This window comes from Hylobates moloch, unplaced genomic scaffold, assembly GCF_009828535.3.
Source record: "Hylobates moloch isolate HMO894 unplaced genomic scaffold, HMol_V3 SCAFFOLD_39, whole genome shotgun sequence".
Taxonomy (NCBI): Eukaryota; Metazoa; Chordata; class Mammalia; order Primates; family Hylobatidae; genus Hylobates; species Hylobates moloch.
Window position 1 is genome coordinate 1,541,198 of NW_026652314.1, and position 24,178 is coordinate 1,565,375.

Genomic DNA, 24,178 nt, shown 5'->3' on the forward strand with positions numbered 1-24,178 from the left:
GGGGAACTGCTTGAACCTGGGAGGCAGAGGTTGCAGTGAGCCTTAAAAAAAAAAAAAAAAAAATTACAACCCAGCAGAAGAAGCAGGGTTTGCCCATTCACAGATGAAGAGGAGAGGGGGCTACCTGACAGCAGGGGATGCCACTGGCCCCTCTCCCCAGCTGTGAACCTTGGCAAATTCTGAAAATGCTTCACCTAGCTATATCCAGATGGCCAGTTCAGAGACATCACCTTCCTTTCTGAGGCTGTGAGTGAGGCTTTGTCATGTTATTTCTTTGCCTGCATAATGCATCACATCAGGGAGCAGCATTTGACACCTACGAAAAACCGAGTTTACATGAGCTCTTGCTTTGAGAACATGCAGAATGTTGTTTCTTTTCTCTAACAGCAACTACGGTTTGGGAGGCTGTCTCCTTGCAAGGGACTGGTCATTATTCACAATTGTAAAATATTTCTGAGCACATTTGGTCAATATTTTCCAGCTCCACATCTATAAATGCATATGTACCAGCCTGGTGTTTCATTTTGCCCTTCCTGTTTCAAACTGTTGGCTTTGGCATGACAGTCGCTGGTACAGTTTGCTGTGAAGCAGGAAAACACAGTAGTTGAGAATATTGTGAGGAGCAAGAACACCGTCGACTCAAATCCCCAAGCTGTCCCTGTATTCAAGCTCTCTGCATCAGGATTTCCTCCCATAAAGTGCGGCGAATAAAAACCAACTCAGGGGTTGTTTTCAGAATTACACCAGATAATATATGTCAAGAACTCAGCCCAGTCTCTGGCACACAATAAGTGCTTAATAAACATTGGATGATTTTACTATTACTCCTACAGACAGAAGCTAGGTCTGATTCATCCATGTATCCCCAGCACCTTGTACAGGGACTGACACATCATAAGTTATCAATTAATATGTGTTGAACGAATAAAATGTAGACAATTAAATTTAACACCTCTGTTAAAATGGAGTCAGGTTATTTTAAGTGTCTCAAAAATACAATACCATAATCTCACCATATGCATTATATTAATACACATAACCATATGGTTATTACTCATTGGGCATGTAATAAAATAAAATAAAATCCCATGCAGAGCTCTTGGAACCTTTGTAACAAAGGTTCCAGAACAACGCACATCTCTCTAGGTTCATAAAGTTCACAGCCTGCTTTGGAACAGTGGCGATGTGAAGGACAACTTGGAGACAGGCTGGATTGGGCACAGTGAAACTCATCAGAGGTAGAGGCAGTGGTCCAGTTGAGAGGTGCTGAGAGCTGACCTGTGGCAAGGAGGGGATGAGTAGAGGAGGCTGGGGACCAGACAAAAGACAGGTGCAGGAGCCCGGATCCATGAGAAGCTGGAGCTTTTAAATGCAGGAAGAGAGAGGGGAGGACAAGGCTGGTCAATAAGGCAAACCTGGGAGGACATTAAAGAGATGAATTATGGATTTACTGAGTTTAACACACCTTAGGATACCCAGATGGAGATATACTTTTATAAGGCTGAAAATACATGGCACACCCATGTTCACAGCAGCATTATTCACAATAGCCAAGAGGTGGGAACAACCCAAATGTCCATTCGTAGATGAATGGACAAACAAAATGCGGTTTAAGCATAGAGTGGAATATTTGGTATATAATATACATAGGAAGGAAATTCTGACCCAATGCTACAACATGGATGAAACTTGAGAGCATCCTGCTAAGTGAAATAAACTAGTCACAAAAGACAGATACTGTACAATCTTATCTGAGGCACTTAGAGTAGTCAAATTCATAGAGACAGAAAGTAGAATGGTGGTTGCCAGGGCCTGGAGAGGGGGTGGAATGGGAGTTGTTGTTTAAGAGGTAATTTCAATTTTGCAAGATGAAAATGTTCTGGACATCTGTTGCACAACAATGTGAATATGCTTAACACTACCAAACTGTACAGCTAAAAATGGTTAAGATGGTGACCTTTATATATATTTTACCACAACTTACAACTTTTTTAATTAAAAAAAGACTGGAAAGATGAATCTGGCATCATAAGCTGGAGGAGCTGAGTCTCCCTACTTTGCACCAATGCTACAACATGGAACACGTGGTCCCTCACCCAATTTAATCTCCAGACCCTCTCTTAACTCCCCAAGATGGACCAGTAAGAGACTGTCATTTTTTCTGAAGGTCACCAAAACGCTATCTCAATGACTTCGGGAAAATGTGGCTTCAGGACATAGAGTTGGAAGGGAGTTCAGCTACTTGGACGTCAAGTCCTCGAGGATGCCTTAGGTGGCCTGCCTTTGCCACTCCCAATCCATCCATCGTGTAACCACCTTCTTCTGCAAACACAGTTCATGTATGTGTGCCACTCTTGAAGGTCTTCAGAACACTGCAGAGCTCAATAACTGCTAATGCTGATTATTTCCCCATGATGAAAAGTCTTGGGGATTATACATTATCTCTACTTCTTGTTCTTTCTCATGTATTCATCCATGATCCATGAAGTCTTTCTTGCCCTACCTTCTTACCATTTTTGTCCCTGCTGGCGTCTAGTATGTTTTAAAATCACTCTTGACTCGCTCAGAAAAGCAAGTCAGCTTCATCAAGTCTGGGAGTGAAACACTCAAGTCCAAGTTGCATAAGTGCAGTGAATGTATACCAATTAAATGCTGCCAGGCCTGAGATGTAAACAAAACCGTCTGGTGAGTGAGCTTCTCTCACTTTACTACACGGAGATTTTGAAAACAACTCACATGATTTTTTTGTGGGAGCAATGCTTTATCTGATGAGAGTTTTAAAACTTCCCACAGAACTAGACCCTGAATATCCCAGACCCATCAGACTTCTCCTGGCCTAGAAACACCTCACCCATTTCATATTTTACAGCTAAAATGACAAAGCACCACAGGTGGGTACTATACTGAGAAAGAGCTGTATACCTATTTAGGTAGTTGGGTTGAGTCACTTTTCACACTTAGTGTGACATTCTTGGGGTCCTATATTATCCTGGTGTGGATGTAATCGTGCCTGGAGATGGTGGAGGGGTAGCATACAATGGGAAAGAGAAGGCCTTTGGGATAATGGAGACCAGACCGGGATTGTAGCTTGGGCCTTCCCACTCACCAACCATATGACCCTGAACAAGTTGCTTAAGCCCCATGAACTTCAGCTCCTTTATCTATACAGAAAGAATAACACCCTTTATCTCCTTGGGTTTTATGAGGAGGGAGTGAGAGAGTATATGCAGAATACTGGTTGTCTGTATGTCATACAGCTATGACCCCATAAAATGGGAGCTAGTGTATTCAGTGTTATTATGGTCACTATTCCAACTCACCTGTGCTTAACGCACTTGTCTAAATAAACAGACAGCTGTTAACCTCTCTTTATGATAGTAATGAATCCTAGTATTAAATAAACACACAACGAATAACAAGGCCGATATTAAAAAATAAAAGCACCAATGTGGGAGACATTTTCCTCTATGTACTGCCTAATGGCCTTTTTACCTTGTCTTATCACCAGAATCACAGGTATTAACATGTTCTTCAATCAATATGGTAGATCTACCTTGATGAAGAGAAGGCTCTTTGCCCCATGATACAAATGTACAGTCTGAGGCCAGGGTGGATGAAATGATTTAGATCTAATAATAGACACCACCAGGTTTCAAAAGGTTCCAGTGTCCACACGCAATTTTAGAATCTATTAGATCCTTGCTGTGTTAATGAGACCTCTTGCTGGGAATCCAAATTCCCTTTGTAAACTCCATTAACAACCCACAAGGCAGGTGGGCAAATGTGAATGTTCTTATGGTAACAGCATCTTGCCCAGAAAGGGAAGCAGTGAGAAATCACACCCATTGGCCCCACTTGCTTGGAACATTACAGAAAGAAAGGGAGAAAAGTATCTCTTCTTGGAGAGACATCAGAATGAGTTCAACGCCAATCCTCCCTCAGTCCCCCAACACCCGAAATAGGAGGCTGTGGTATAAAATAGAAGGTTTCTCAAATGCACCAACTATCCCATAAAAGGTATGCCAATAAAAAGTTTGCCCAGTTCATACGTGTCCCCAGAATTCTTTAGTCCCTCACAACTTTCTGCCTTTGTTTTTAATTGCCCCAACAGTGAGTCTTTTTCTTAGTAACAACACATGGAAAATTTTGACTTTGAGAGTTCAGATTCTATTAATGATCCAAGTGCCATTTTAAAATGTTTTTGCTTTTAGAAAAAAAAAAAAAAAGTTTTGATTTTCCTATCTGTGCATCAGTTCAAACCAGCACAGAAAATCTGCTGAATATTACCCAAAACACCCACGGTTAGGCTGAAAGAAGGGATGGAAAATTTCAGCCCCAAAGGAATTTTCGGGGGAGTGGAGGGCTGAGGGGTGTCTCCAATGCCGCTGAGAATGCATTCTGACTTTTCACCACAGTTGCCTAAGTGATGCTTAAATGCTTCCTGTTGTAAGTACAGTGGCTCTCCAGGGAGCAAAACAAGCTAAGAGCTGAACAGTGAACAACATTCCAGTCTCTAAATGCCATCTGTCACTCCATACAGCCTATCTCACCTCAACTAGCTAGACTTATCTCACCCCAAAATGCCTGTCACCGAAGTCTAACATTAGGACTTTATATGGTTTTAACCTTCTGTGGGCCATGAACCTCATTCAATCCAGTGAAAGCTTTCCTCCCAGGGTACATACACACATAAATCTCCACATAATTCGAAAAGGTTATGGCCCCGACTCCTGCAAAGCACATCCAAGAACCTTTAGCTTCAAGCAGCCAACGATGACTCCTGACATTCTGAAGCCAGATTCTTGAATCTGAGTGCTAAAGAAATACATCTCAATTTTGATGAGCGTACACTAGCCACCCAAGGCTTTGGTATCTTCATATTTGTCTATTATGTGGGCTAAAATAAGCATGCGCGTGCACACACACACACACACACATACACACACACACACACGGCTTGGCAGGAATGAAATGGCAAAGCCACGCTGGGAATGGAACATATTCATTTATTTAGCTTATTCATTCCTGACAATATGAAGTCACTTGAGGGAGTTAAGGTAGCTTTGGCAATTGCAGTCAAGTAAAAGAGCCAGGATTGGTTATATTTTTTCCATTCAATAAACAGAGCCATTGAATAAACTGAGCATGCTCAACATGCTCCTGCCCACATACACGAGGTGCTATTAAACACTTACTGTTCCTGCACAAAGCTTGCCAACAGGTTATTTTTAAATACTTTTGTTTTTGATAGGTAGGGAGAAAGGTGGAGAGGGGACATTCCTTTTGGCATCTAAGTCCTGTAACTTCAATGCCTCTGAAAAAACGAAGAGCTAAGCCAACACTTTCAAGCTAGCCCTTTTTATTTTATGCATAGGGTCAGGAGTTCTTCAGAGTCTCATGAGTGGTTATCTTTGTACTGTGAAAGAACTAACACTTTGAGCAGAGAACAAATGCCTTACCTGAGTTTCCCCTGGACTCTATCCCTATTCAAAGATGCTTGGTTATACCTCAAGAGGGAAGCAATCCAGACCAACTCTTATAACATGACAGGGCACTCAAGCCTGAGGAGGCAGAAACCTGGCAGCTGTAGATGTTGGAAAGGATAATTTATGTGTTCAAGTGACTAGCATTCTAAGGGCTAGATGCTAGCTTCAAGCACGGCTGGATCTAGGAAGCCCTTTTGCTCTCCCTTTTCCCTGGTCTACTTTTCTCTGCAGGCAAGTTCATTCATTCTTAGGCAAGTTCTCTGCATGTGGCAGCAATGATGGGCACTGGAATCTCTGGGTATTCAGAGTTCTTTCAGTAGCAGTCCTACAAGGGAAGATGGTCCATTTCTCTCAGTCCACTTCTCTCACCTCACAGTGGACTCTGATTGGCCCACTTCTGGGGCCTGTCACTGTAGACTACTGTAGACCTTCTCTGTGTCACAACTGACCATGCCTGGACTGACCACATGGCCACTTCTGCAACCCTACAGCAACCACCTAAGATGGGAGAGGTAGTTTCTCAGTGAAAAAAAACAAGGTACTGGACAGACAAAAGCAAATATTCACAAGAGACTCTTCTGTGAGGCATTTTAACACTAAAAAATTATCTAGCAATGAAGAACTCACTTCTCACTAAGGAGGAAGACCATGAACCTCAAATCCCAGTGTCAACAATAGCAAAACACAATGCTCGACAGAAACCAAACCCTTCATGCCATCTGCTCTCACAGAATGCTTCTTGTAGGTGAAAAGGACAAAAAGAAAATGAAGCCAAGATTATTCTCTCTCAGAAAAGTAAACAGTCTTAACTGAAGAGAAACAACATGCATGTTAATAGAGGAAATGCCTCAAAATCTTTTTTAAGAACAATAGCTGTGCCACAGTTGAAAAGCAAATAAGATGGGTATGCCTTCCCTAGTCAGGTGCAGTAAGGAAGCCGGAGGAAAGAAGTGACTAGCAGTATTCTTTGACATCCTTCTGGAAGTAAAATTCCTTCACGTGGGCTTTCACCTTTCTTTAGGTCATTCTGGGCCTCTCTGGTCCTATTTCCTGCCTATCAAACACTTCAGTGCTATGTTCTAAAGTTTCTTCACAAAGATGCTCTTAACACACACAGGAAATATCTGTAGGCCCCAATCAGCCCCAAATGGTTTTGGTTTTTGCATCCCAATACTCTCTTCGGGGAACCTTGAACCGTGCTTTTCTTCCTCTGGCCATGTTAAGCTTGGGAAAATGGTTTCATTTCTTTCCAATCCTGGGAACCCCCATCATTGTGAGGCAGTAAGCAAGGTGTCAGTAGGAGCGGGTCCACTCAGCAGTGGTGTTCCCCTCACTCCTGCCAGGTGGTCCTCTGTTCGTGCAAGATGCCCCATCCCCTTCCTCCAAATCCAATACTCCTAACATTCAGAACCACAGCAAAGAACACTTTTTTCTGGCTGTGACATTCACAATGTGTGACAGCTTTCCTTTCTTTTCTTTTCTCGTGTTTTATTTATTTGCAACTCAAAAGATGAATGCAATTTGAAATTGATGGTCTGGAGCAAAGAGCCCCCCACGGCAAGCTACCATGTGTGTTTGTGCTACCATGTGTTCGAGACATGCTAACCAATGTTGACTCGCAAAGGGCTTGGAGAAGATTTCAATCAGTTGGCAACTCAATCCTCTTGAAAAATTCGGATTTCCAGTCTCTGTTAACAATCAGAAGATCTGGAAACACTAACTTTGCATTCCCACAGGGCAACAAATGGTGGAGGACCAGGCAAGGACCAGCTCCCCAGGCTCCACCCTGTCTGCTTTTCTCATTTGTCAGCTGAGCCCCTTCAGCACTTAAGACTGTGACCTCTGAGCAGAGAGTGGAAGGGGGTTGCAAAACAAGAACGCCAACACCCATGGCCGGCCCAAAGCCTGTCTGCATGACACTCCTGGCCTCACTCATTTATCTTTTGGAAAAAGTCACCACAGGGCCAGGGGGCTGGCTTTCAGCTCACACTGAATCTATCGGAACTAACCTGAGCTTTTAAAGTTTTCAGCCAACGTCGACAAGGCTAAAGCCACAAAGACATTCATCACCTAAATGCCCAACTAGCAAATTCCAGCATTTCCAGATTCACAAAATAATATGCAATTATCTAAAATGATATGTATTGTTTATGATACAGGAAAAACTTTATAATATGCTAACTGATAAAAAGCAGGTTTATTTATAGTATGGTTTTTAACTAAGCAAAACTATACACAAAGAAAAAAGGCTGGAATAAAATATACCTAACTACTGACAATAATTTTCTATAGGCGTCTGGATTACATATTATTTAGGTTTTCTTATTACATTTCTGTTTTTCTCAATGTTACTAAAACAAGAATACATTATTTAAAAGAATATTGAGCCAATATGCTTCCAAATTAAGAAGCAACATGCTAGAACCCAGAAAGCCAATCCATACATCACACTGGGGCAACGGCCATACTCTGGGGTGCTTCCAAATTAATACAAACTGGCTCTCCTCCTGCCTAGGGCACTGCTAGCACTTCATGCACTTTGAGATGAGCCACTGGAGGGGGTCTTCAGGAAAACAAGAGCCCTGCTGGTTTAATTCAGGACTGAAGAGGCTTGCTATTCTCAGCTCTGTAAGATGGATCACATCCCAGGCTGAAAATCAGGTTCCAAGGGCTCTTGTCCAAAGATCTGCTCCTGTGTTTAAACAGGTCAGTCATGTATCCATCTGTGCCTTAATTTCTACATCTGGAAATGGAGATGCTATGACCATAAGGATGAAAAGGGCAGCATTTACTGATCCCCACCGTGTACAGGATACCTGACATTCATGGAAAGCCTGGCCAGGTAGACCAGACCATTTTACTGAAAAGGCAAAAGTCTCAGTGCAACTGGAAACTCATCCAAAACCCAGGAGTTGTGGAGGGGCCAGGATTTGAATTTCAAGACTGTTGGGCTCCAGAGCCCACAGAGTCTTGTCCAAAGGTCACCCAGGCAGCAAGCACAGCAGTGATGCCGTGAACCATAGGGCATGAGTTATGAGTGGCTGCGAATGAATGAGAAACACCTATCAGCCCAGGCAATATGGAAGCAGCAGATAAGAGCCACAGGCTGTTTCCTAGCAGGTTGCTAAAAACACACTGAAAATGGCATGTGACCAGCAGCTGGGGAGAGAATGGAATATGGCCAAAACAAATTGACCACTTTTACAGTGCCATTTATTTTAGAAAAAGAAATTAATGAAGGAAACTTCAGTATCAATGAAGTTGCAAGAATATAATGAGCAATGCTTGCTCCCACGAGGGATGGCTTTTTAATTATTTTTTCAGATGAACTGCAGTCACAGTATATTTGATCCATACCTGATCCACGTTCTTTGGAGAGTTAAAACACATTTTACCCAATGTCAAGTTAAAATAAAAACTCATCAGAGGCAAAATAACTCTTTGCTCCCAGGGCTCTGAAAGGAAATTTGGTTCTCTTTGGTTGCTGGCCAGTATTTGGGGGGTCTTTGTACTAAACAAACACTTGGCAGATGACATCTGAGAATTATTCTCTTTGCATCATTAATGGGAACACAGAGGGCTGCACTGGGGTTCAGGATAAGTGATAAACAAAGAAAACATGATACATTTTTGTGTCTAAGATGTGTGCCTCCTGAGTTAGAGCACTTGTTCTGTGTATTCAGGCAAACAACAAAGGCTCCCTTCTCAAAGAACCCCTTTCCCCTGGCCAGCTCCCATTCTCTCCAAAACATCCATCCTCAGGAGAATCTGCCAGCCCCTGTCTCTGTGCTGTGTGTGTGTGTGTGTGTGTGTGTGTGTGTGTGTGTGTGTCTGCCTAACACACACAACTCAAAACTATCTGGTTTAATCTTTATCCCAATCTGCATTCTTAAAACTGCATCATCCGCATTTGATACAATTGCACAGAACTATACACAGACACACAAATGAGCACATATAAAACTGGAGAAATCTTGGCCGGGTGCAGTGGCTCATGCCTGTAATCCCAGCACTCTGGGAGGCCGAGGCAGGCGGAGCACTTGAGGTCAGGAATTCGAGAGCAGCCTGGCCAACATGACGAAACCCTGTCTTTACTAAAAATACAAAAAAAAAAGTAACCGGGTGTGGTGGCAGGCACCTATAATCTCAGCTACTCAGGAAGATGAGCCACGAGAATCACTTGAACCCAGGAGGCAGACGCTGCAGTGAGCTGGGATGGCGCCACTGTGCTCCAGCCTAGGTGACAGAGTGAGACTTCATCTCAAAAATGAAAAAAAAAAATCTGGAGAAATCTGAATAAACTTTATGGATTATAGCAATGTTAATTTCCCGGTTTTGCTACTGTGCGATAGTTACAATGACATCAACAGCAGGGGAAACAGGAAGAAGGATACAGGGGACTTTCCTGTATTTTGCCACAACTTGTGATTCTATAATTTTTAAAAGTTATTTAAAAAAAAAAACTATATCATCAATTCCTCAAATACTCAGAGAAAAAAATGACAATACAGCTCCTTACAGAAAACTTTTGGCAAAGAGGCAGGAGTGTAGTCTTGTTTTGGTACGGATCTCTTTAGTGTCTGTTACGGGCAAAATAGTGTTCCTTCCCCCAAATTCATATACTGAAGCCCTAACCCCCAGTACATCAGCATGTGACTATATTTGGAGACAGGTCCTTTAAAGAGGCAGTTAAGGTTAAATGAGCTAATATGGGTGGGTCTAAACTAATCTGACTGGCGACCTTGTAAGAGGAATAAATCGGATACACACAGAGACCAGGGATGTGTATGCAGAGGAAGACGACGTGAGGACACAGGTAGAAGGCAACCATCTGAAATTCAAGGAGAGAGACCTCAGAGGACGCCAACCCTGTGGCACCTTAATCTTAGACTTCCAGCCTCTAAAACTATAAGAAAATATCCTTCTGTCATTTAAGCCTCCCAGTCTGTGGTGTTTGCTTAGGGCAGCCCTAGCAAATTAATACAATGCCATATCCCACATCCCCCATTCATCTGGTTTTGTCCTCTGGTAATGAGCTCCCCAGCCCTTGGCATCCCTCTTAAGAAGGAAGCATGGTAGGAAATCCCATCAAGCATGGAGCACAGGTCTTAGCTCAAAAGAGCTAAGCTTTAGATACCCTCCGCCTACCCATGGAAGGTTAGTGCTCAACTATTTGCAGAGCCATCAAAATATAGAAGAGGGATAGGGATTTTTCATGGTAGATCCAGAGGGCATAACCAGAACCCAGGGTATGGGAAGTTGTAAGGTGGCCTATTTCTAACACAACATTTTAAAAAAACCTCCTAGTGGCTACTGCGGTTCAAAAAACAGAATGAATGGCATGTGAAGGTATGGCGCCCACATTGCTGGAAAGAGCCGAGCAAAAGAAGCAACAGATCAGCTGCTCCTGCCCCAGATGTCTAAGGTCTGATTTGCAGCCATCTCAGCTCAAAGCACTATGAAACACGGGCGCAACCTCTTTCCAGAGCCCAGACCTGAACCATTAGCTAGGACCACCTTCCTCTCTCTCCATCCTACCTCCAATACTCCATTCTGGCTCTGACACTCATTCTCCATTTCAGCAGCACCTCTCTCCTTGGACTCCAGACACACTGCTGTCTTCCCACCTTCCTGGCTCCTGCTGCGATTTTTATGCCCAGGAGGCTTCAGCTATCTCGTGGAATCCCTGGCTTGCACCTGACTCCCTGGACCGTGCACCACCCTTGAGCTCCCATCCCAGCCTTGTGAGCAGATCCCAGACATACCTGAAATAAGCGTCACTTTCAGACCCACAGCCCAGCCCTATCCAGGTAAATGAGCTTGGGTAAGTTACTCAGCCTCTCGGAATCACAGTTTACCTATCTGCTTTGTTTAAAACAGCAAAAATTTTAAAAATCCCTGTCCAACTATAGAAAGTATTAAATATTATCATGTATATTCAGAAGGGATTATATATGCAGCAATGTCATAGAATAGTAACAAAGAAATGCTCATGAAATAGTAAGAGAAATGAAATTACACAAAACATCATTTATCATGAACATATTTTCATAGAAAAGCATACTAATGCAGAAAAGAGAATAGAATTATGTACACCATAAAGCTACAATATTCTCTAATTATTCTTTTTCTACATATTCAAAATTGTAAACGGTGAACATGTAATGCTTTTTAACTAGGAATAAAGTCATTTAGAAATCTTTACTACTCACATTTCACCTTTTCCTCCTTGAAAAAAAGGGGGCAACCTAATGAAAGGGCACAGTAAGTCCATTCCATCATCCTACTTACCCTTTCATAAAAAGCAAATATGACTTTTGTTTTGAACTTAGAGAAACAGAAGGACAGCTAAGAAAACTGGGCTAATGGAAGATGACAACATGGAGCTAGAGGCATTACTAGACTCCCAAAGAATGGATTCTCTGACCTCAGTAGGGGCCCAATGGTCTCCACTGCCACTGCGCCCATGTAGTCACTCTAGGAACAAAGAGTGCCACGTGCCGCCCACGGGTCACTGTCTGGCTGCACTGTGAGGCTGGGTGCCACATGATGCCGCAGTGAAAGCCTGCCAGCAGAGCTGAGTCCCCATTCATCCAGTTTTGTCCCCTGGTAATGAGCTCCCTTGGTTCCCTCCCACAATGGAAAGGACGGGCTAAAGAATGGTGCCAGCCAGAGGAGCCCCTTGTGAATAGCCCATCCAGGAATCCAGGAGTCTGGCAGCAGCTCAGCCACAAGAGGCCAAAGCAAGTAAGTCATTTCAGTGGAAAATATCGGCTTGATTCAAGATGGAATGCTTCACTTTGCCCTGGGTTGTAGTGGAAGCTACGACACAGCCGCCGATGTACAAACAGCACCCATCTAGTGACCCACGATGCGGGCAACCCAGGGGCAGGTATCATCACCACTAACCTGCAGCCTGAGCCGTGCATGTTGATCATTCTCTTCCCTGCTGACATCCCCAGGGAAGACTCAGCTCAAGAACAAGCTGGTGTTTTACACATGCCATCTTTAGAATCCTTTCAATCTCCACTGTAGTATCACAATTTAGGCACATGACCAGACAGCTGGTTGTGGGCCCCTCTCTAGACCAGCTCTGCAGGAGCTGGAACCAGGGGTACACGTGTTATTCCTCCCCGATGGATATACATTTACACCTACAGTCCCAGCATCAGTCCCTTGAGACTTTCCTCCTCTTCAGGGAGTTAAGAGGCCAGAATTTTATATCAATCCTGTTCAGTGGGCTACTCCAAATACTGTGAAGTACAGTTAAGTGGCTTCAGGAACTAGTGCCATATTACAGGAGATAAACTCTGAAATATTCTCACTACCACAAACACTTCTTTATAGCTTGTACAATAAATAAATGAATCAGTTATGCTCTGCATATGCTATGATCTTTTTTTTTTTTTGAGACGGAGTCTTGCTCTGTCGCCCAGGCTGGAGTGCAGTGGCACAATCTCGGCTCACTGCAAGCTCCACCTCCCGGGTTCACGCCATTCTCCTGCCTCAGCCTCTCTGAGTAGCTGGGACTACAGGCGCCCGCCACCACACCCGGCTAATTTTTTTTTGTATTTTTAGTAGAGACGGGGTTTCACCATGGTCTCGATCTCCTGACCTCGTGATCCGCCCGCCTCAGCCTCCCAAAGTGCTGGGATTACAAGCGTGAGCCACTGCGCCCGGCCGCTATGATCTTAAATTATACCTGGAGAATAAACCACGTATGGAATAAAAGGCCACCTATTGAGGCCAATCTATGCAAACGACTTGTTCTCTCCTGATCCCTATCAACACAAACCCATGAAACCAGTGCAGAGAGACTCAGAACTATCATCTCCACGGCATGGGCTACGATGTTTTGGAATCTGGCCATATGTAACAGAGCCACCAAGATGTTCATATGTCATGCAGAGACACTCCCCCAACTCAGACATACCACAGAGGAATGGGGTGACCAAATAGAAATTTGGCTAAATAGTTCTTCCTACCAAAGACTCAATGCAAATCCCACAGACAAGGCCTCAGAATTCAAGAAGGCCTCCTGCCTCATATGATCAGCCCTACTGTCCACGCCCCCACCTCCCACACTGCCAGGTCCCAAACCAAAATGCTTCCTCATTGTAAAGCTTTTGGCACATTCAAACCAACCCTCACCCAGTGTGGGGGAAATAGCACAGCTTAACTCATCAGGAGACACTTCCAGAAGAGAGTTCAGCCACTACGGCTGGAAGCCCCAGGCAGAAGTGATATAGCACTGTTAGGACTTCAGGGGGGACTCTGGGGAAAAATTTTTCTACTTGATTCTATCAGCAGAGACAACAACTCAGGTTTTCACTCCCCATTTCATTCCCTGTGCTCTGATTGATCTACTTCCTGTTATTCCTACCAGAAAACAACTCTTCCAGAGTCCTAGGGTGACATCAGTCAAGTCAGAGGGTGGACCTCAGGAGACCTTTGTGGCTACATGCTGTAGTCCATGATCTGGTGGGCAAAAAACTCACATGGAGCGGCTTTCTCAAGCCTTAAGGCAATGAAAGAAAAACAATTACCATAGTCCCCTTGCTCCACCATGCCCACTCTCAGGTAATAATGGAAACCCCTAACCATCTCTGGCCTGAGCCGTTTTCTCTTCCACTGTGTTCCATAGGTAGGTGGTGACTAGGCTCACTGGTGCTCCATCCTCCGAACGGACAGGCGCATTCCTTCCACCTTTCCTGCCCAGAGCCTGCTCACAGACAGCCAGAACATCTGCATGCAACGCATGTGTTCAGTAAACGCGTCTACTCCAAAGCTGGGCCAGACAGACACAGAGAAAAATTCGCATTCCGGTGTGTCCTGCTTCCAAACCGTCCTATCTCAGCAAGCTTGAAGCTTGGCAGATGGGAACCTTTATGTCAAATTCAGTTCAAATTCTATTTCCACTTAAAACTCCGTAATATAATTAACTTTCTACCTCAAGGCACATTGCTTTTGGGAGGCATAAAGCTTCTCTGGGTAGAGGTAATTTTTTCAAAGCTTAGCACTCAGTAACTGGGGATGTGTCAGAAAAATCCAGCTGACAGGAGACAAAATTATACTTTGTAAACAAGGGATAGAGATGCTGGGCTGGCCAGCCCTCACCTTACATGCAGCCATCCAACAGAGCCCACCTCAGCGACTGAAAACACTGCCCGCCACATAATAAACAACTTGCCACTCAGATGATTCTTAACCCCCACGCACAGGTGGTTTCCATCCTTCCAGTATAAAACATCAGAAACTCTGACCGTGAAAAATAACTTTTCAAAACACAAATACCTTATTTCTCTCTAAATACCCAATTCCCATGCATACTTCCAATATTGAAAAAATTACCGGAAGTCACCAACTTTGATGCCAAATGCTGGCAAAGCCATCACCTCTCCTTTTGAGCTGCAATAGGACAATGACCAGGACATCATTTTGATTCTTCAAAGCTGGAGTTTCCAATGTGTAGACCCCAAGTATACCTCGGTGGCTAGTATCACAAAGCCGAAAGTCCACATACACACCCAAAAAGAAGAGAGAAACATACAACTCCTCCCGATCACGTTTTCCCACTGAGGCGGTGTTAGTGGTCTAGCCCCGTGGAGCTCAAATTCGGCCGCTCATGAGAGTCACCTGGGAACTTTTAAAAACGTCTCAGTGCCAAGGTTGCACCCCCAGGCATGATTATTTTTCAAGAACACTAGGTGTGCAGCCAAGTCTGAGAACCAGCACTCTGGCAAAATCAAAGTCCACCAGGCCACCTTTTATCCATGGTCAACACACCCTGGTCTCTTGCTAACACAGCTGGGGCAGCTCCTACCTATATAGAGCGAGGAGTCCTTCCTCCGCACGTGGTCGTCGATGTAGGAGACGCCCAGGGGCTGCACAGGGGTAGCACCGATGCCCAGGAGCACCTGGGCCCCAATGAGCAGCAAGTACATCATGTTGGTAGCCGTCCGGTTGCGGCAGATGAGGTCGGGGTCTGGCCCTTCGTCGCCGCCCGAGCCGTTGGCTGCGCAGACGTCGCGGCCCTCGGCGCCCCAGCGGATCTCGCCCGCCTCGTACTTGTACTGGTGGGTCAGGAACTCTGGCAGTGCCGACAGCAGCGCGCCCAGCGCCATGACGATGCCGCCGCAGCCGATCAGGCGCGGCCGGTGCCCGCGTGCCCCGAAGTAGCTCACGAAGAGAATGAGCGCCAGGTTCCCGATCTCGAAGCTGCTAGCGATCACACCCACGTCAGCGCTCTGCAGGTTGAACCTGCGCTCCAGGGTGGTCAGGACGCTCACCTGAGAGGAGCAAGAAGAAATGTCAGAGCCAATCCAAAGAGATGCCCAGGAGGCCTCTCCTTCCCGCCTGACAGTGCGCTCTGCCCTTCCCCCCGGGGACCCTCCCACCTGGCCTCCGGTGCCAGGTGCAAAAAGGCAGCTGTGTAAATGCCTTTTAACCTGACGAATCAGAAAGACGTTTATTTAGTATCATAACCCTAATTCAGTTAACGAGTTCACTTTCCCAGTAGCAACGATGTTTTTTCTGGCACCTGTTTCCATCCTGAAAGCTTCTACTCTCTTCCGGAAACACTGCATTCCCCACCCGCACAGACCTCCATCACAGCCAGCCCATGAAATCCTATAAAAGTCCTGAAGTGCGCGGTTTGCACACACTCCCAAATATATGCTAGGGATAAAGTCCACGCCAGGAAGACAGAGGACCCAGGGGATTTTCCGCAGGAGGTTAGCAAAGCCTATCCCCCACCTCAAAATAAAAACAAACAAACTTAACAAAACCTAAGTGGCAAAATGGACAAGCTAAATTAGCCCAGCGGGGTAATCATTTGCTCTTTGCTTCCAGCTGGAAATTTCCAAACAGTGTACATTTCCCTAGAGGCCATCAGGTGAATACAGCCCTGACTGTTCGAAGCACTATGACCCTGCCAAGTACCCTCCAACTGAATATTACTATTTCCCCCGTTTTTTTGTATTCTTGTCTGCCCTATGTTTGTTAAATACATACTGAACATCTGCTGCTTGCCAGGCAATACCCTAGACACAAGAGAAAAGTGATGGAGAGAGGACACCTGGCCTGAAGAAGCCATCTAGCAAGAAGGTAAACATGTACCTAGGAATCACACAAAGGGACTGGAGGTGAGATGTGTGATGCACACCTCACACTAAGGGGGCCATGAGGAGATGCATTCTTATAGGGCTTCTTGAAGTGGTAAGAAAATGAGATGGCTACCCTCTCCTGCTGTGTGCAAATTCCACGCAGGGTGCTATGAACAAGACAAGAGTCCTTGTCATGGGAGATCTGACAGCTGAATGATGTCCTCGCTGAGCAGGGAAGTCAGGCAAAAGGAACAGCATGAGCCAAAGATGGGTGGCATGATTTCATCAAGGAAGAGAAAATAGTTGGGGCCGGGAGCAGTGGCTCACACCTGTAATCCCAACACTTTGGGAGGCCGAGGTGGGTGGGTCACTTGAGGCCAGGAGTTCGAGACCAGCCTGGCCAACATGGCAAAACCCCTTTTCTACTAAAAATACACAATTTAGCGAGGCGTGGTGGTGCATACCTATAATCCCAGCTACTCAGGGAAGGCTGAGGCAGGAGAATTGCTTGAACCTGGGAGGCAGAGGTTGCAGTGAGGTGAGATCACACCACTGCACTCCAGCTTGGGCAATAGAGCGAGACCTTGCTTCAGAAAAAAAAAAAAAAAGGAAGAAAATAGTTGGAAAGGTGGGGTGAAGACAGATTGTAAGGAGCCACAAATGCCACAGGGGTGAATTTAGACAATCCCGAGCAATTAGGTAGACAGAATACAGATCATGGAGAGAGGAAAACCTGGTTTGAACCCCGTTATCATTTCCTTAGCTCTGTGTCCTCAGTCATGTTACTCAAACTCTCCCAACCTGGATTCTATGTAACAGGAATCATAATATCTACTCAGCAGAAGGGATGTGAAGATGAAAAATAATGGATGAAAAGTCTGTTAGCACACAGCAGCCTCTCCCTTCCTACATGGCAGGAATGCATGGAGAGAGGCAGCAAAACAGAGGCTCTGGGGCCAGACCACCATCCTGACTCTGGCTGACCTTGACCAAGTTACTTTGTGCGTTAGTTTCCCCATCTGTAAAAGGGGGATAAGAGTGCTACCTCATAGAGCTGGTGTCAGGAGTCAACAACACATACACGTAAATGCTAGGGAAGGGTCAGCTATAACCATTATCATTATCATCATTTAACTGTGAGCACCCGAGAACAGCAAAGGTTTAATAGTGTAAGGGTCACACCAGGTGTGGTGAATGGAGGGTGGAAGAAGGCCAGCAGTGAAGACAGCTGGGCCATATGCAGAGAGGGGAGAAGAAAAGGCCACGTCAACACAGTGGCAATGCAAATGAACAGGAAAAGATGTAAGAAGCATTTTAGAGCAGAGTTCTATTTCAGGGAGAATGAGCTGGATCTGCTGACCAACTGGGTGTGTCTACTAAGGAAAGGTCAAAAAGGAGAGTCATATGGATCTAACCTTCCTCCAAATCTACCAATATAGACACTGTTGTAAACATCCATGCATCTACAACCTCTGCAGTGTCCAGATATGTATATCTATGCACATACAAACATATGCCTGTACTAATTAGCATGCCTCTATTCAGTTTCCCTTTACTAAAAAAATGCTATAGCCAGGTGATTCCTCTTAGCCTCATTTTCAAACCCACATATTTAAACAAACTCCTTGAGCCTAGTGGTTCTCAAGCCTACCTGCAGATTGGAGGCACTCAGGGAGCACTAAAAATTTCAGAGGCCTGGTCCCACCTGGGAGGTTCTGATTGAACTGGTCTGGGGAGCGGCCTGGGGGCCCTAGGACGCTTTCAAAGCTCCCAGGCGATTCTAATGGCAGTGAGCAGCACGGGGCTAAGGCCATGACACCCATTATTGGGGGTCTCTCTTTCAGCCCCGGCCTTGGGCAAGCTCTGCAGAGCAGGGTTATGACATCTGTGACACCCTCTATCTCTGGCATTCTGGTCCCAGCTCCTATTTCCATTGTGCTTTCTAGCCAAGTCAAGGCCAGCTTGCAAATCACTCAGCCCTAGTTACGTGATTAGATTGTTACTTTTAAAACACTAGGTATTTGCCGCTGTTGAGAAACGAAGTTTAGCTAGTCCTGGCATCATTCAAATGGCTTTTAAATGCTCCCAAAGAAGTTCTGTCTAAAGGGTCTGGGCAAGTAAAAACAAATTCATTTATTTACTACTTTCCTTCGCAACACAAACAAACATACAAACATGATGGAATAAATGATTTACCAGAGGTTTATAATAGATGACACAATGTGGGAACAAAAAGGAAGGCAGCCTAAGGACCTGGGAGGTAGGGGGCTTTGGGGAGCCTCGCCAAGGCCTTTGTGTCAGTCTTGAGAGGGGCCCAAAGGGGACTGGATGCAGAAGTGGAAAAGAACATGTCTGGGTGGGGTCCCCTAGAGTCACCCCTGGAGAGGTGGCTGAAGCAGTCTGGTAGGTCTTCAGCTTTAGGACCCACCATGAGGCTGGAGGGCAACAAAGTAGGAGGAAGGGTTAGAACAGAAGCCATATCTCATTTTTGCCATGATGCCTCATGACATACACACAAGAGAACAAATCTGAAACATGACAACTGCTCCATTTCAGCAGGTGTGCTGTGTCATAAAATATCATGCAGGTGTGCACAATGATGACAGATAAGGGTGATGGGGACAGAGATAGCTGTGGGCAAAACAAAAAATAATCAGTTCTTTTAGAGACAGATAACGCCCGTGCCTGCAGCTCTTGTCCTGGCTCCCACCTGCTCTTTGCAGAGCAACTCACAGGGGTGACAGGAAGTAGTAAGGTCTTTCCCTCCTTGACCTGTGGCCTTCTGCTGGGCTGCAACGCCAGTCTGGGTCAACAGTTAAGTCATGCAAAGATTCTGAAATGATGCTTTGTGGATCAATTAGATCAGAGGCTAATGTTTTCACTCATTTAAAACACAATTTTGAGAAGACAGACTAATTAAGTATGCATGAGGCCATAAAACCCACTTGTGGCTTTTATGTGGCAGTGAACAATCCAGCCTGAGGAAGAGCATGTGGAAGCGAATGACTGTCTTTACTTAATGGGTAACGGCACTAATGGAGAAGGTCTTGATAACTAGAGAAGAAGGAGCCACAACTGCAAGAGGAAAAGGAAAGAGGAAGCACCCTTATCCTGAACCAAGTGTATATGAAGTTATCATGTAAAGAATGTGGTATCAGGCTTCTACAATGATTATTCAAAAAAAAAATCAGCTTGCATTTCAGAATGTCCTGGAGCACTTGTTAAAAATATAGATGTCCCGGCCGGGCGCAGTGGCTCACGACTGTAATCCCAGCACTTTGGGAGGCCGAGGCAGGCGGATCACAAGGTCAAGAGATTGAGACCATCCTGGCCAACATGGTGAAACCCTGTCTCTACTAAAACTACAAAAATTAGCTGGACGTGGTGGCACATGCCTGTAGTCCCAGCTCCTCTGGAGGCTGAGGCAGGAGAACTGCTTCAACCCAAGAGGCAGAGGTTGCAGTGAGCCAAGATGGCACCACTGCACTCCAGCCTTTGTGACAAAGCAAGACTCCATCTCAAAAAAAAATCTAAGTGTCTATGTAGATATAGATATGTATATGTATATAGATATAGATATGTGTCTGATACCCAGCTGAAGATGAGGACCATTGACCATTCAGGCACCAGGCACATACTCACCATCATTCTAGAACCAAGGTTCTCAACCTTCACTGGCAGTAAAATTACCCCCAGAGGGTATGAGGCTGCTGAACCCCAAGCCCAGAGTCTTTGATTTTGCAGGTCTGGGGTGGGGTCTAGACTATGCATTTCTAACAAGCTACCTGGTGACACTGATGCTGCTAATCAGACGACCCCACTTTGAGTACCTCTGCTTTACTCAACTTCCTTTTCTCAACTAGCCTTCCCCCATTCAAAAGATGAAAGAGTTTAAGTTATCTACAAATTGAAATTATCACCTCCTCATTTCCAGTTCATAGAGACACTGTCTCCTCATGTGGGAAATGTTGGGATGCATTTCTGGGAGCCTCACCTTCTGGAAAGTGCTGAAGTCACACTAAGGCCAACTGCAACTGTGAGCACTTAGCCCAAAAGGGAGAGCTTCAGTCTATGTTGCCACAGGACAGCACACATTCAGAGGCCACAGCCAAGTACTCATGAGCCCATCCTCACCTTCAAACGGTGTCAACCAGGGGCAAGGTTATCAGGCATTCACTTAATAAAAACACACTTATTCTTAGGGGCAGGCAGCAGCAACTCAGGGGCTCTCACAGAGGTGTGCCCATTTGTTCAGTCTGGTCTGGGTGGCGGGGCCTTGGCCTGAACTGGCATCGCCTGAGCTTCTGAAAAACACCTGTGCTTGTCCTCCCACCTGCAAGACTTGCCATCTGTATTTTCAGAGTTCCCTGGGTGACTCTAACATGCATGCAGGTAGAGGCATGTGCATGTGTGTCAGGTGGCAGAGAGGGTGTGCAGGCATGGATATTTACACCAGAGCAGCCTGGTCCTATCAGTGTAAGTCTGGAGCAGGAGAGCCTCGAGTTCCCATCTGGCTTTGACAGCATTTGGTCAACTCAATCTTCCTGAGCCTGTTTCCACACCTGTGTGGTGGAGAGAACAATACTTGCTTCTGTGTACATTAATGAAGTTATACATCAGAGCAGCTGGCCCACAGTAGGTGCACACTAAAAAGCTAGCCATATCACTGGTGTGCCTGCTCTGTGGGAGATGCAAGAAACATAACCATGATTAAGAGAGCATGCTGCCTTGTAGGAGTTTACAGTCTGGGGACAGCAGAAAGAAACAATCTAACAACCGCACAGCCTGCAACAGGGTAACAGAGTGGCAGAGGGTTTGAGGGAGCAAGAAGACTCATTTGGCTGTGTGTGGAGGAATATATACCTGGTAGGCAACAAAGATCATCTAGATTTTAATAGCTGTGGGAGGGGAGAGCCTGCCACACCATTCCAAGAGCAAAGATCAGTGGCGTCAAGGAGGCTGGTGGAGGGAGAGTTTAGACCACCCCTGGGGAAAGGCAGGAATATGGAGTGGCTTCAGAGAACTGTGAGTAGTCGTCTGAGATAAAAACAGCCTTGAAGGCCAGACTGAGGCTTTGATTTACAGGTCAATGGGGAGCCAAGGGAGGTTCTTGAGCAGGAGCCGCTCTTCTGCAATATTAACCTGGCACTGCTGTGCAGGTATCAGGGAGGAGAGACTGCCGGTGCAGCTGTGTTTCCACAGTGCTGGGGAGAGAGGAGGCTTCAGCAGGCTAATGCTGGTGTAACAGCAAGGAAAGGCCCCTGTGGCAGTGCCACCTTAGAGGCCCAGCTCAATAGAGGCGGCAGCTGATTGGAGGCATGGAACAAACAAGGTGGAGCCGAAAGGTCCCTGTGAGAGTCCCACCTGGCTCAGTCTGGAGCTTTTGTGAAGGCTGAGAGAGCAGGACGCTCTGTGAGGCCAGGAGGAGCCCGGGAGTGCAGTGTGGAAAGCCTGCATTTTAAATTCCTTCTGCTGAGTAGTGGCAGATGTGACAGAACTGAGCGGGCTCTTCCTGGGGAGCTTCGAGGAACCTATACCCTCAAACTGCATGCTCAGCAGCAGGGCCCATGGCAGGGAGCAGATGCTAAAAACAGTGCAGGAGATGTCAACCTCGCTGCGGTCCTGCAAAAACCTGTGGTTTTCCCAGCAGGGGTTCCTGACCAGGGTTTGGCATACTTTCTCTGTAAAAAGCCAGTCAGTAGATATTTAGGCCATATGGTCACCATAGCAACTACTCAACTCTACCACCATAACACAAAAGCAGCATGCATGGACAATATATGAACAAATGGAAATGGTTGTGTTTCAATAAAACTTTATTTACAAACACAGGCAGCAGGCCAAATTTGGTCCACAGGCCATATGTAGAATGCCAAACCCCTGATCTCTATAAATCCAGCTTGGGAAATCACACTATTCCCATGCCTGGCAGTACAAACACTGGCCATTGGTAAGTATATGAAGCACTCCTGTTGCTATAACAGAAAAGTCATTCCAGGCACAATTTTAATGCAAGTTTTTTGGGTTTCTTTGTTTGTTTTGTTTTGTTTTGTTTGAGACAGAGTCTCGCTCTGTCGCCCAGGCTGGAGTGCAATGGCGCAACCTCGGCTCACTGCAACCTCCATCGCCCAGATTCAAGCGATTCTCCTGCCTCAGCCTCCCGAGCAGCAGGGATTACAGGCACCTGCCACCACACCGACTAATTTTTGTATTTTTAGTAGAGATGGGGTTTCACCATGTTGGCCAGGCTGGTCTCGAACTCCTGACCTCTGGTGATCTGCCCACCTCGGCCTCCCAAAGTGTTGGCATTACAGGCGTGAGCCACCGCACCCTGCCAAGTTTTTTTTTTTTTTTTTTTAATTCCATTAAAGTAATTTGCAAGATAACTTCAGTGTGTTGTCTGATGTGCCAAGGACATGTCTTCCTGTAGTAAAGTGGGAGAAAGAGACTTAATCACCTAAGCCCAGAAGTCATTTCCCCATGATGAAGCAGCAGCAGCAACAGTGTGAGGTTTTGTTTCTCATCTAGACAGCAGCTCCTTGGAGTGAGTCACTTACAGTTCTAGGGAAATGGCACACAAAATGCATTCACTTGCGAATTCCAGGATCCTAGATCTGCAGAACCAAGTAACAGAAGACGACACAGGATCAGCCTCTTGTCATGGCTATGGTGGCAAAGGGAACACCCACCTCATGTGCTGACTCGGGAAAAGAGACATTTAGTCAATGATGTTTTATTTCTGGTGGAATGATTTAGCCTGGATCATGTTCACATATAAATGGGGGCCATTTTAAAACCATTTTTCTTTAAAAAGCAGAGTAAGAATCATACGGAGAATCTCATAGACACAGACTCTAAACTCCAGTCTATACCAAAAGCATCATCATTTTAGGGGGCAAGTTGTGGGGGTAGGGGTTACAGTGGAAAATGTGTGAGATTTTGAGTTTCATATTAACTGGGTAATATGAGACGAGGCACTTAACACCCCTGCAACTCTCCTTTCCCTTCTATAACATGGAGATAACAATCCCTCCCTTACAGTTTTGTCATAGGGTCCCAATGAGGGAGAGAAAGGCTCTGCACACCTGCACGTCACAGTTATGCCTGGGGTTGTGCGTGGTGGCTTTCCTCGTCCTTGCAGCAGGATCATGAAAGCTGCCGGCTCTCTCCCTCTGGGCCTCTGTACTGCCCTCTCTACGCCGGGGTCTTTCAGAGGGGCACTATCATTCTCTCTGATCACCTAGTCTGCGAGTGACAGTCACCCTGGCTTTCCTTAGAAATGCTTCCTTGGGGCTGGGCATGGTGACTCACGCCTGTAATCCCAGCACTTTGGGAGGCCAAGACGGGTGGATCACCTGAGGTCAGGAGTTCAAGACCAGCCTGACCAATATGGTGAAACCCCGTCTCTACTAAAAATGCAAAAAAAAAAAATTAGCTGGGCATGGTGGCACATGCTTGTAATCCCAGCTACTCAGGAGGCCGAGGCAGGAGAATCTGCCTGGGAGGCAGAGGTTGCAGTGAGCCAAGATCATGCCACTGCACTCCAGCCTGGGTGACAGAGTGAGACTCTGTCTCAAAAAAAAAAAA

At 45.7% G+C, this 24,178-nt stretch overlaps 1 protein-coding gene across 6 annotated transcripts in view; it reads right to left on the bottom strand.

The window, feature by feature from the left end:
• LOC116463495 (solute carrier organic anion transporter family member 3A1) overlaps window positions 1-24,178 on the bottom strand; it is a 326,223-nt gene that overhangs the window by 248,956 nt on the left and 53,089 nt on the right. For 5 of the 6 annotated variants that reach the window (XM_032146625.2, XM_058434672.1, XM_032146624.2 and 2 more), the window contains exon 2: window positions 15,310-15,775. In XM_032146625.2, the coding sequence (XP_032002516.1) occupies window positions 15,310-15,775 (466 nt within the window). Of the gene's footprint in view, window positions 1-15,309; window positions 15,776-23,048; window positions 23,204-24,178 lie in introns of those variants that run through there. The other variant, XM_058434674.1, reaches the window with a different exon arrangement.